Source organism: Choloepus didactylus, chromosome 1 (assembly GCF_015220235.1).
Source record: "Choloepus didactylus isolate mChoDid1 chromosome 1, mChoDid1.pri, whole genome shotgun sequence".
Lineage (NCBI taxonomy): Eukaryota > Metazoa > Chordata > Mammalia > Pilosa > Megalonychidae > Choloepus > Choloepus didactylus.
Window position 1 is genome coordinate 53,986,243 of NC_051307.1, and position 14,549 is coordinate 54,000,791.

Here is a 14,549-nt window from a genome sequence, read left to right on the forward strand (position 1 = left end):
GTTCCTAGGAATTAGGTGAATTAGATTCTGGTTCTGACTCCATAACTGATTCATTTTGTGACCTTGGACAAATTATTTATCTGGGCTTTTGTTTTCTTCGGTTGTAAAATTGAACTAGGTTTTATTTTATTTTATTTTTGCCTGTATGGAGTTTAGTTAGCTATAGTAACAGAAACATTTTAAATTTTATAATTGTGGGAACCTTTTTTGCAAATATGTTAGCATATTTAATAATCATGTTATTATGTTGAAGATTTATACTTGGTAAGCTGCTACATATCTAAAAACAAAGAATTGAGCATGTCAGTAGTACCTAGGACCTAGCAAGAATTCTTGTCCTGTGTATTTTGCCTAGGTAGACAGATTTCTGATAATTCATGGAATTTAGTTAATTAAAATAATTGAGTCTTTGGCCATGAAAATTAACTCAAGTGTTAGAATTCATCTTCTTTCTTTCCTTCTTCTTTTTCTCCTCTCTTCTCCCTTTTTCCCTTCCTTTCTGCTTCTCTTCCTTCTTTTCCTTATCCCTTCTTTATCTTTGGGTTATATAGTGTGCAATTTTTCTTCATTTGCCTAGATAGCGAAGGGATGGCACTTTGTAGGTATTTTATATGAATTTTGCTTTATGAATCGATACTTTGCTCATCATTATACCCCCTAGCATCCAGCAGATTGTCTTGTACATAGTAGATTTTCCTCAGATGTTGCTTGAGTGGATGAATTTGCACTTATTTCTCCCCAATACTAAATTAACTTGGAAAGTGATTGTTAAATTCTTATTATTTCAAGAAAGGTGACTCTTGTGATGGTGGGACTTGATAATGCTGGTAAAACTGCAACGGCAAAGGGAATCCAAGGAGGTAAGCTGAATATATTTGTATGTTTTCTGAACTCGATTAAATTATTCTGAATTATTTACTTATTTTTTAAATGCCTTATTAAATATTCCATAGATACAGATAGTGTGTTTGGTTCTACACTTCATTACTTTATATTCTTAATATTCTTGTGACTACTATAGTTAATAGGCTCAGGCTTGACAATGCTGGCCTATTTTCATATTTCACATTCGAATAGGTGCAGAGATACAGAAGCTCCCTGAGTGCTCTGATCAGCTAAGAGGGATCACATCTGTACTCTAGCCAACAAGAAGGAAAAAAGTAAAAAAGAATGGTATGCCCCTGCCTTTAAGGACACCTCACTTTTACTTATGTTCTGTTGACTAGAATTTAGTCACATGGCCACACCTAGATGAAATGGAGGTAGAGGCAAAGCCACCCTGTTCTTTTAACATCTTTTGATGCTTTTTTTCAGTATTATGTAGTTTTTATACTTATAAAGATATGGCCTCTGTGCTACTAAAGGGTTTATATCATATACAGTACATCTCATGGGATGGATTTAATTAATCTTCTTAATTTAATGCTTTGTACTACAGTATAGCAGTGACCAAGCTAATGAGTTTGTTATGCACCTAGAGAATTTAGCATGAGTCAGGCATCTTAAGACTATGAATTACAAGAAAACCACCATATGTTTATTCCTGAAAACCAATGATTGCAACAAGATCCCATGCATACCACATGGTCAGTGACTTTTATTTATAAGAGTTTATGAAAGAAAAATAACATCTTGCAAAGCTCACTGTTGGGGCAAAACATTTTTTGACTCTAGATTCTACTATATAATATTAAATGTAAATTATGTGTTCTTGTCTGAGAGTCCTTTTTGGTGCCATTCATGCTATCTCCTAAATCATATCCTTATAGAACAGGTACTACATCATCTAAACCAGGGGTCAACAAACATTTCTGTAAAGAACCAGATGGTTAATATTTCAGACTTTGAGGGCCATATGGTCTCTGTCCCACTACACAACTCAAATATGGCTGTGTGAAAGCAGTCATAGACAATAATGTGAATAAATGAGCATGTCTGTGTTGCAATGAAACTTTATTTATGGACACTGAAATTTGAATTTCATATAGTTTTCAAGAAGGGTAGTAGTAAATTTGCTTTTTTATTTACCAGTCAGTTGAAAATGTAAAACACATGCTTAGCTTGTAGGCCATACAAAAACAGGTGGTGAGCCAGTCGTGGCTTAGAGGCCATGACCTCTGATCATTTATAAATTGCTTCCCTTCTGATTTTCCTTCCAAGTCTTACCTTCTAGGGAGCAGGCGTCTAAGGAGCTGCTAAGCAGAACCTTTATAATTTGTTGTGTTTATTTAGAACATCTTCTTTCCCTTCTGTCTTCCGCCTCCATATATCCATCTGTTCCTTTTTCTGAGTCTAGAAAATGCTTGGTGTGTTACAGTGTGAACAAAATATCAAGTCTTTGACTTTGAGCTACCCTCTGGATCTGTTTCTGTTCTTCATCCTAAGAACTTTTAAAAAAAGTTTCCAGTAATATAGAAGCACTTGAAGTTTCCCACATAAGCCTTTTCATTCCTTTGGGTTTTTGTTTGTGTTGTCACCACTTGTCTTACTAGGGAGAATAATTACTTATCTTTATAAACTTATTTTGTTATATAGTCTCCCCTTTGAAGTCTTCTCTGATCCCTTGCTTTTCCACCACAGAAGTAAAATTGACTACTTGCTCCTTTTTGGCATACTCCTACCTATACCCACAAGTATTGGGCTAGTGTGCCTTGCCTATGCTGTTCACTCTGTAACATCCTTATTTCTACCCTGTCACCTGAAAAACATCCCTTTCCCCCCAAGAAATCAGGAAACCTCTGATTCTCTTTGCCATAGACTCAATTATTTGTTTCTTTTGCTCTGTTCTCATGGGACTTTGTTAATACTTTTCATATCACATCTTCATTATAATTATTTGTATATTTTTATTTCCCCTATAAACTAAGAAGACTGTAAGATTAGAAGCTAGATATTATTAATCTTTGTATTTCTAGAACCTTGCCCAGTGTCAGATTCAGTAAATATTTATTATGTATTTGCATTTTATCTTGGACTTTCTAGCGATTATGTTTTAATACATATACTCTCCTGAAATCTTCAGGATTGGGGACCATGTGTCTTTTTATCCCTAATTCTTGTATGCTGCCTGATCTATACTAGGCCCTCAATAAATTATTACAGTGATGGATGGATAGATAACTAAATGGAAGGAAAAAAGGACAGTTGGGCAGATGGACAGCAGCTTCAGCTATCTTAGAAGTTGGGTACTGTTTTATTGAGCCACTATATACTTTGTGCTGGATGCTAAAGATACAAAGACATGATCCCACCTTTTGGGATGGTATAGGCTACATGAAGACCAACAAGTAGCCAGAATATTGCAATAGAGGATGTAGGTGTTAAGACAGATTTGTTTTGCTAATTATCTTATGCGTACTGGAGGTAGAGAAGGAATCACCAAGGAAGGATTTCTGAGGAAAGTAATACTGAAACTTTTAGTCTTGAGTCTTTTTTTTTTTTAAATCTTCATTTTATTGAGATATATTCATATACCACGCAGTCATACAAAACAAATCTCACATTCGATTGTTCACAGTACCATTACATGGTTGTACATTCATCACCTAAATCAATCCCTGACACCTTCATTAGCACACACACAAAAATAACAAGAATAATAATTAGAGTGAAAAAGAGCAATTAAAGTAAAAAAGAACACTGGGTACCTTTGTCTGTCTGTTTGTTTGTTTGTTTCCTTCCCCTATTTTTCTTCTCATCCATCCATAAACTAGACAAAGGGGAATATGGTCCTTATGGCTTTCCCAATCCCATTGTCACCCGTCATAAGCTACATTTTTATACAATTGTCTTCGAGATTCATGGGTTCTGGGTTGTAGTTTGATAGTTTCAGGTATCTACCACCAGCTACCCCAATTCTTTAGAACCTAAAAAGGGTTGTCTAAATTGTGCGTAAGAGTGCCCACCAGAGTGACCTCTCGGCTCCTTTTGGAATCTCTCTGCCACTGAAGCTTTTTAATTTCCTTTCACATCCCCCTTTTGGTCAAGAAGATGTTCTCCATCCCACGATGCTGGGTCTAATATTCCTCCTCGGGAGTCACATTCCATGTTGCCAGGGAGATTCACTCCCTTGGGTGTCTGATCCCACGTAGGGGGGAGGGCAGTGATTTCACCTTTCAAGTTGGCTTAGGTAGAGAGAGAGGGCCACATCTCAGCAACAAAGAGGCATTCGGGAGGAGGCTCTTAGGCACAATTATAAGGAGGCCTAGCCTCTCCTTTGCAGCAACAGTCTTCCCAAGGGTAAATCCTGTGGTAGAGGGCCCAACCCATCAAGCCAGTAGTCCCCTATGTCTGTGGTCATGTTAGCAACCATCGAGGTGGGGTAGGCGAATACCCCTGCATTCTCCACAGGCTCCTCAAGGGGGCTCTACATATTTTTTTCCTTGTTTTTTTTTTTTTTTTAACTTTTTTTTTTTTAAGTCAACTGTATGAAAAATATAAAAATAAAAAAAATAATTAAAAAAAATAAAATAAAAGAACATTTCAAAGAGACCATAACAAGGGAGTAAGAAAAAGACAACTAACCTAAGATAACTACTTTACTTCCAACACGTTCCTACTCTACCCCAAGAAAGTTACCTAATAACGCAACATTTCTGTGAACTTGTTCCTACTATACCCATCAGAAATTAGCAGACCATAGTCATTCCTGGGCATTCCCAGAACGTTAAATTTACCCATGATATCTTATCTGTTCTTCTTGGATTATTGTTCCCCCTTCCTTAATTGCTCTCTTTTGCTAGTTTCCCTACATTCTACATTATAAACCATTTGTTTTACATTTTTCAAAGTTCACATTAGTGGTAGCATATAATATTTCTCTTTTTGTGCCTGGCTTATTTCGCTCAGCATTACGTCTTCAAGATTCATCCATGTTGTCATATGTTTCACGAGGTCATTCCTTCTTACTGCCGTGTAGTATTCCATTGTGTGTATATACCAAATTTTATTTATCCACTCATCTGTTGAAGGACATTTGGGTTGTTTCCGTCTCTTGGCAATTGTGAATAATGCTGCTGTGAACATTGGCATGCAGATATCTGTTCGTGTCACTGCTTTCCGATCTTCCGGGTGTGTTGTTTAACCTCCAAGTATTTGTGAATTTTCTAAGTCTCTGATGGTTATTGACTTCTAATTGCATTCCATTGTGGTCAGAGAATGTGCTTTGAATAATTTCAATCTTTTTAAAGTTATTGAGCCTTGTTTTATGTCCCAGCATATGATCTATTCTGGAGAAGGTTCTGTGAGTACTAGAGAAGTATGTGTATCCTGGTGATTTGGGATGTAATGTTCTATATATGTCTGTTAAATCTAATTCATTTATCAGATTGTTTAGGTTTTTAATTTCCTTATTGGTCTTCTGTCTGGTTGATCTATGTATAGGAGAGAGTGATGTGTTGAAGTCTCCCACAATTATTGTGGAAACATCAATTGCTTCCTTTAGTTTTCCCAGTGTCTCTCTCATGTATTTTGTGGCACCTTGATTGGGTGCATAAACATTTATGATTGTTATTTCTTCTTGTTGAATTGCCCCTTTTATTAGTATCTAGTGGCCTCAAAACATCTCTGCATTTAAAGTCTATTTTATCTGAGATTAATATTGCTACACCTGCTTTCTTTTGGCTGTAGCTTGCATGAAATATTTTTTTGCATACTTTCACTTTCAATTTCTTTGTGTCCCTGTGTCTAAGATGAGTCTCTTGTATGCAACATATTGATGGTTCATTTTTTTTGATCCATTCTGCGAATCTATGTCTTTTAATTGGGGAGTTTAATCCATTTACATTCAACGTTATAACCGTGAAGGCATTTCTTGAATCAGCCATCTTATCCTTTGGTTTATGCTTGTCATATATATTTTTCCCCTCTCTCTATTAATATCCTTTAATGTACCCATACTGAATCTCTTTAGTACTGAACCTTTCTCCAAGTCTCTCTCTCCGTTCTTTGTTTCTCTGTCTGTAGGGCTCCCTTTAGTATCTGAAGTAGGGCAGGTCTCTTGTTAGCAAATTCTCTCAGCATTTGTTTGTCTGTGAAAAATTTAAGCTCTCCCTCAAATTTGAAGTATTCTTGGTTGGAAATTTTTCTCACTCAGAATTTTAAATATGTCGTGCCACTGCCTTCTTGCCTCCATGGTGGCTGCTGAGTAGTCACTACTTAGTCTTATGTTGTTTCCTTTGTATGTGGTGACTTGCTTTTCTCTTGCTGCTTTCAGAATTTGCTCCTTCTCTTCCGTGTTTGACAATGTGATCAGAATATGTCTCAGATTGGGTTTATTTGGATTTATTCTATTTGGAGTTCACTGGGCATTTATGATTTGTGTATTTATGTTGTTTAGAAGATTTGAGACGTTTTCCCCGACAATTTCTTTGAATACTCTTTCTAGACCTTTACCCTTTTCTTTCCCTTCTGGAACACCAATGAGTCTTATATTCGGACGTTTTATATTATCTATCATATCCCTGAGGTCCGTTTCAGTTTTTTTGTTTTTTTTCTCCATTCTTTCTTTTGTTCTTTCATTTTCCATTCTGTCATCTTCCAGGTCACTGATTCATTGTTCAACTTCTTCTATTCTTGTACTATGAGTATCCAGAATCTTTTTAATTTGGTCAACAGTTTCTTTAATTTCCATAAGATCATCTGTTTTTTTATTTAGTCTTGCAATGTCTTCTTTGTGCTCTTCTAGGGTCTTCTTTTTATCCTTTTTATCCCGTACTATGGTCTCATTGTTCATCTTTAGTTCTTTGAGTAGTTGCTCTAGGTGCTGTGTCTCTTCTGATCTTTTGATTTGGGTGCTTGGGCTTGGGTTATCCATATCGTCTGTTTTTTTCATATGCTTTATAATTTTCTGTTGTTTTTGGCCTCTTGGCATTTGCTTAACTTGATAGGCTTATTTTAGGATTTCTTGACCAATTGAAGTCCTTATCTCTAATTTATCAGATCTACAGCTTCGTGGAGTACACTTTCTCTAACTAACCAGCAGGTGGCATCCACGAGCCACGTGTTCTCCACAAGCCAGTTTTCCCCTGCTTTGCCTTTGTGATGAGTGGGGGAGTGAGTGTTGTGGGGTCCAATTGGTGTACCAAGCTTGCGTGTGTAATTGGTGTTGCCTGCCCTGTATATGGGGCGTGTGTCTGGGCAGTCAGGGAAGGGGGGTGGCTCTAACAATCAAATCTCCCTGGTGTTCCTGGAGTTTTAAAGCTGCTGCAATAGTGTAATCCTTCAGTTAAGTCCTGCCGCAGTTTGTCTCTGCCACTGACCCATGAGTCCTTGGTATTGGCATATGGCCCCTGAGAGTTGCGAGTGGCTCCCTCTTCCAGGCCGTGCACCTCCTGGTCCTCTGTTGAGGGATGACTGTGCTATGTCACAGGTGAGTACCATCCCCCCAGGGCGGTTCTGGGCTGCCGGGCTGTGTAGGGAGGCTCCCAGTCTGCTGAAATGATGGCTGAATGGGGCTTTGTTAATTCACACTGCTCCACCTTCCCAACTCTGGGACAATCAGCTGAGGGTGCAGGGAAGGCTAATGTTCATGCCCAGTTTTGTGGTGTGTGCCTGTTATTTGAAGCACTTCCGTCACACTGGGTTGTTTGGGGCAGTTCTGGGCTCTGGGGCTGGCGACGGGCAAGAGTGTTTCCTGTCCACCAGGATGATGGCTGTGAGCGGACACCCCCCTTTTCTTGGGAAGTTGTGTTTAGTGAATTTTCTCAGCCACTGGATTATTGCCTTTTGTCTCAGAGCTCTCCTAGCTCTGCTCTTGTCTTGATCTGCCCAAATTGCAAGTCTTTGAGGCTTTCTGCACTGGGCCCCCCAGAGTAATTGTTTTAGAAACAGAAAAAAAAAAGATTAAAAAAAAAAAACACAAAAAACAAAGCCCTCCTCGCAAATCTAATGGGTTATTGAAATGCCAAGAGACAAAGCAATTAGGATCATTAAGGAAAGATCCAGGGGGGGCAGAGAGATCAGTTTTTCTTTGGGATTTGCATATGAGCCTCAGGGCCTGAGCTCTGCCCCTCCCCTTTCTGTGTTCACCAGAACTCCAAAAAGCCTCTGCTTTTATTTTGAAGTTTTTCTTGCTGTGTTTTGCTGTGCCCGTCTCCTCTCTGCTGGGCTGGCTGCTCTCAGATTCTCTGGTGTCTGGTCTCAGTCTATCTATGGTTGGAGTTTGGATCAGTAGAATGAGTTTCCGATAAGAGCTGCCACTGCAGTTCTCCCTTCTCCTTCCCGGCGCTGACAGACCCTCCTCCCACGGGACTCAGCCTGGCAGGGAGGGGGGCGGGTCCCCTGGCCGCAAAAACTTACAGATATCGCTGATCTCAGCAGTTCCACGTTTTCATGAGTGTTGTATGAAGTATGCCCAAAGTCAAATTGCTCTGCGGTGTCCGGTCCACGCAGTTCCTGGCTTTCTACCTACTTTCCTGGAGGAGTAACTAAAACATACAGCTCACCAGTCCGCCATCTTGCCCCGCCTCCCTAGTCTTGAGTCTTAAAACACAGACTCATGAGTGTGAACCATGAGAAAGGGTAGAGAAGCAGGGGAGGGTATTCCATGTAACAAAAGAAGCAGGCTTTTGAAGTTTTGAAGACCTACATTTGAGTGTGGCTCTGTATATCATGTAACTTTGAGAAAATTACTAATCTGATTTGGTTTACTAGGAATATTACGATCATTTTATCTCTGCCTACATTGCTCCTTCTGCCTCGTATGTTCTTCTGTTTTCTCTGTTACAACTGTATAACTTTTAAAACTGGACTCGCATTTCATTTCCTCTCTGATGTCTTTCTAGACCATAACTTGCCCTCCACCTCCTGCTCTTTGCTTTTTCTCTCTGATTCCTTCACATTCTCCTCCACAAGCTTTTTCACAGAACACATAAATTTTGTATTATTTCCATTAATATTCTGTCTCTGTATTGCACAGTATGTTCCTTGAGGATAGTACCGTATCATATTCAATTTTGTATTCTAAAGCCTAGTAAGTTCTGGTGCAGAGTAGGTGTCCAATACATGTTAATGCCCTTTTTCTTTGTCCAGCATAGTTGATTTACTTTATTTTCAGTGATCATTTCCTGGGGTACCTCCCAGATTACACTCAAAGACAGACCTACCTGTTTTACTTATAGAAGCCAGTTCTGGCCTGGATTAGATAGATATGCATGTTCAAAAGTCCGGTGTAATCCTTGTTCTGGAAAACCAGACTGCTTATATTAATTCTAACCTTGCCTGTTTCTTCTTTAGATAATGAAGACCTGAGCATCAAAATGTGATTTGTAATCGCTCTAAGTTGCTAGGGAGCTCTGTAGACTCTAATAGGGTGACTAATGAAAGGGAATAATGCATTACAAGTCTGTTTCTCAGTTACACTTAACCTAGCAGCAAATGCTTTTCTTATTTGTCTTTGTAATAACAAATGTTTTGCTGAATGTGGGGTTGATAAGTCCCTCTAAATCAATCTTGTCCAATAGAACTTTTTGCAATGATGAAACTGTTCTGTATCAGCTCTGTCTAGCAGGATAGCCACTGGCTTTTTTTTTTTTAATTAAATTCAGTTTTATTGAGATATATTCACATATCATACAGTCATCTATGGTGTACAATCGACTGTTCACAGTACCATCGTATAGTTATGCCTTCATCACCCCAATTTATTTTCGAACATTTTCCCTACATCAGAAAGAATCAGAATAAGAATAAAAAATAAAAACAAAAAAGAACACCTAAATTACCCCCCATCCCACCCTATTTTTCATTTAGTTTTTGTCCCCATTTTTCTACTCGTCCGTCCATACACTGGATAAAGGGAGTGCGATCCACAAGGTTTTCACAATTACACTGTCACCGCTTGTAATCTACATTGTTATACAGTCATCAAGAGTCAAGTCTGCTGGGTTGGAGCTTGATAGTTTCAGGTAATTACCTCTATCTATTCCAATACTTTAAAAGCTAGAAAGTGTTCTCTATATAGTTTAGGAGCTTGATAGTTTCAGGTAATTAATTGTATCTATTCCAATACTTTAAAACCTAGAAAGTGTTATCTTATGCACTATAGCATAAGAATGTCCACAGAGTGACCTCTCGACTCCATTTGAAATCTTTCAGCCACTGAAGCTTTATTTCGTTTCATTTCGCATCCCCCTTTTGGTCAAGAAGATGTTCTAAATCCTACACTGCCAGGTCCAGATTCATCCCTGGAGTCATATCCTGTGTTGCCAGGGAGATTTACACCCCTGGGAGTCAGGTCCCATGTAGGGGGGAGGGCAGTGAGATCACCTGCCAAAGTGGCTTAGTTAGAGAGAGAGGGCCACATCTGAGCAACAAAGGGGCACTCAGGGGGAGACTCTTAGGCACAATTATAAGCAAGTTGAGCCTCTCCTTTGCAAGAACAAGCTTCATAAGGGCCAGCCCCAAGATACAGGGCTCAGCCTACTAAGCCATCAGTCCTCAATATTTGTGAGAACATCAGCAGCAATCCAGGTGAGGAAGTCCAACACTTTCGGATTTCCCCTCAGCTCCTCACGGGGGCCCTGCATATATATTTTTATTCTCTGCCCAAATTACTTTGGGATGTGTTGCTATTTCATGCTAACCTATTCACACCTACCATATCTCACTTCCTATTCAAAGTTCCATGTAATTGTGGTATTTGAACAAATTGACTGTACAAGTTGTATAGTTTAGAAAATATAGATCCTACACCAAATAAACATCTTTTCCCTTGGTCTCACATGGAAGTTGAAGTTTTAACACACAGTCAGTTTCAGCCTTTGCCCTTTGACTAGTCTTAACCAGATCTGCTTCATTCATATCTCTAATTGAAGTTTGGGCTCTTCTTCAGCTTTTTTTTTTTTTTTTTTTTTTTTTAACAGTTGCTGTATGCATTAATACTGACATTCACAACTGCCGAGCTCTAGCTCTGAGTTTCAGGTGTTACACAGTTACGAAATGTTCCAGGTTATACACAAGGGATCAACAACTCAGAGTTTGGAGATAGACATTACAATTCAGGAATAGATTTGACTGCTGTAAGAGTTTACAATCTAGGTACCATTACAATAATCATTTCCCTATTAGGCTGTGCTCTGAGATTCAATTCTGGGTTTACACATTGTAAGTTAGTCCATATTGGTGAGGCCTTAAAGTGTTTGCCTTTGTATCTGGCGTACTTCACTCAAAATGCTGTCTACAGGATCCATTCACCTCGTTGGTTGTCTCTCAGCTTCACTCCTTCTTGTAGTTGCTCAATTATTCCATTGAATGCATACACCACAGTTCGCCATTCTGTTCCTCAGTCGGTGTACTCTTAGACCTCCTCCACCCATTGCAAATCATGAATACTGCCTTCATAAACAAATGTCCATTCATGTCTCTGCTCTCAGATCTTCTAAGTACATACCCCATAATGAGGTTGCAGGATCTTATGGCCCCCACCTACTTAGATTCTTGTGGAACCACCACACTGATCTCCAGGAAGGCTACAGCATTCTGCCTCCTCATCAGCAGTAAATAGGTACATCCCACTCTCCATGTTTTCTCCAGCACTTTTACCCCATTTATATTTTTCCTACGATTTTATAGATTTATATTCACATACCATAAATTATCCACAGTGTACAGTCAGTTGTTCATGGTATCATCATATAGTTGTACATTTATTACCACAGTCAGCACTTGAACATATTGATTACTATGAAAAAGTTTTTTTTGTGTGTGAATAATAAAAAAGATAATAAAAAGAAAAATAAAATGTCGTACAATACAATATAATAGTTCATTTGTTCTCCCACATGTAAAAACATTTTTATATTTGTACATTTAGCAACAGTCATTGGTGACTCCAGTTTTTGCCAAGTTATTCCCAGTCTTTATCATCTTTCTTTAACACTGATGTCATACATTCCCCTATCCCACCTCTTTCAGCTTTACTCACAGACATCTTTGTTCAGTGCACTTACAATGTTTTGCTACCATCGCACAGTATTATGCTATCTATTTCTGGATCTATACAGTTAATCCTGCTGAACATTCTGTAGTCTTTCAACATCAAATACCCGATCTCTACCCTCTTTCTATCTCCTGGTAGCCTGTGTTATCAGCTTTTAACTCGCAAAGTTTGCTCATTAATGTTAGTTCATATTAGTGAGACCATATAGTTTTTGTCCTTTTGTTTCTGGCTAACTTCACTCAACATAATGTCCTCAAGGTTCATCCATGTTATTATATGTTCCATGTCTTTGTTCTGTCTTACAGCTGCATAATATTCCATCATGTGTATATACCACAGTTTGCTTATCCACTCATCCGTTGATGGACATTTGGGCTGCTTCTATCTCTTAGCAATCATGAATAATGCTGCAGTAAACATCGGTTTACAACTGTCCGTTTGTTTTAACTTTCAGTTCCTTTGAGTATATACCTAGCAATGAAATAGCTGGGTCATATGGCAGATCTATACTTAGCTTCCTGAGGAACCTCCACACTGTCTTCCAGAGTGGTTGCACCATTCTACATTCCCACCAATGAATAAGTGTGCCTCTTTCTTCACATCCTCTCTAGCACTTGTAATTTTCTGTGTTTTTGGATAATGGCCATTCTGGTAGGTATGAGATGATAATCTCATTGTGGTTTTGATTTGCTTTTTCTAACAGCCAGTGAAGTTGAGCATTTTCTCATTATTTTTGAGCCATTGTATTTCCTCTTCAGAAAAGTGCCTGTCCATGTCTTTTGCCCATTTTTTAATTGGGTTGTTTGTCTTTCTGTTGTTGAGTTGTACGATTGCTTTATATATTTGGGATATTAAACCCTTATCTGATATATGGTTTCCAAATATTGTCTTCCATTGTGTAAGCTGCATTTTTACTTTTCTAACAAAGTCCTTTGATGTCCAAAAGTGTTTGATTTTGAGGAGATCCCATTTGTCTGTTTGTTCTTTGGTTGGTCATGCTTTGGGTGTAAGGTCTAGGAGACCACCTCTTATCATAAGATCTTTAAGATATTGCCATACATTTCCTTCTAAGTCTTATGGTCTTAGTGCTAATGTTTAGGTCTTTGATCCATTTCGAGTTTATTTTTGGATAAGGTGTGAGATAGGGGTTCTCTTCATTCTTTTGGAAATGTATAGCCAGTTCTCCAAACACCGTTTATTGAAGAGGCTGCTCTGTCCCAGTTGCTTTGGCTTGTGTGCCTTATCAAAGATCAATTGTCTGTAGATGCAAGAGTGTATATTTCTGAACACTCAATTCGATTCTGTTTATTGGTTTCTCTGTCCTTATGTCAGTACCATGCTGTTTTGAGCACTGTAGCTTTGTAGGGTAGTGTGAGAGCTCCCACTTAGTTCCTCTTTCTCAGGTTATTTTTGGCTGTTCGGGGCACCCTGCCCTTCCAAATAAATTTGGTTATTGGTTTTCCTATTTCTGCAGAGTAAATTGTTGGGATTTTAATTGCTACTGCATTGAATCTATAAGTCAATTTAGGTAGAGTTGACGTCTTAATTATATTGAGTCTTCCAATCCATGAACATGATACATTCTTCCATTTTTTTAGGTCCTGTTCAATTTCTTTTAGGAGTTTCTTGTAGTTTTCTTTGTATATGTCTTTTGTGACCTTCGTTAAGTTTATTCCTAAATACTTGATTCTTTTGGTTGCTATTGGAAACGGAGTTTTTTTTTTTTTTTTTATTTCTTCCACTTGTTGCACATTACTTGTGTATAAGAATATTACAGATTTTTGCATGTTGATCATGTAGCCTGCCACGTTGCTGTATTCGCTGATCAGCTCTAATGGCTTTGCTGTAGATTTTTCTGAATTTTCTATATATAGAATCATGTCATCTGCAAACAAGGGAAGTTGTACTTCTTTCTCTCCAATTTGGATGCCTTTTAGTTCTTTTTCTTGCCTAATTGCTCTAGCTAGAACTTCCAGCACAATGTTGTATAACAGTGGTGACAGTGGGCATCCCTGTCTTGTTCCTGAACTTAGAGGGAAAGCTTTCAATCTCTCCCCATTGAGTACTATGTTAGCTGTGGGTTTTTCATATATTGCCGTTATCATATTGAGAAATTTCGCTTCTATTCCTATCCTTTGAAGTGTTTTCATCAAGAAAGGATGTTGAATTTTGTCCAATGCTTTTTCTGCATCGATTGAGATGATCATGTGGTTCTTTTGCTTTGATTGATTGATGTGTTGTATTATATTAATTGATTTTCTTGTGTTGAACCACCCTTGCATATCTGGAATAACTTGGTCGTGGTGTGTGATTCTTTTAATCTGATTCTATTTGCGAGTATTCTGTTGAGGATTTTTGCATGTATATTCATTAAAGAGATTGGTCTATAATTTTCTTTTTTTGTAGTATCTTTGTCTGATTTTGGTGTCAGGGTGATGGTGGCTTCATAGAATGAGTTGTGTAGCTTTCCCTCCTCTTCAATTTTTTGAAGAATTTGAGCGGGATTCGTATTAATTCTTTCTTGAAATCTTGGTAGAATTCACATGTGAAGCCATCTGGTCCTGGGCTTTTCTTTTTGGGAGCTTTTTGACGACTGATTCAGTCTCTTTGC

General features: G+C 38.3%; 1 protein-coding gene across 3 annotated transcripts in view; it reads left to right on the forward strand.

The window, feature by feature from the left end:
* ARL13B (ADP ribosylation factor like GTPase 13B) overlaps positions 1-14,549 on the forward strand; it is a 102,536-nt gene that overhangs the window by 13,570 nt on the left and 74,417 nt on the right. Inside the window, exon 2 of one of the 3 annotated variants that reach the window (XM_037833963.1) lies at positions 790-860. The exons of 1 other annotated variant lie outside the window; for it this stretch is intronic. In XM_037833963.1, the coding sequence (XP_037689891.1) occupies positions 790-860 (71 nt within the window). The remainder of the gene's footprint in view (positions 1-789; positions 861-14,549) is intronic. One more of the 3 variants, XM_037833980.1, reaches the window with a different exon arrangement.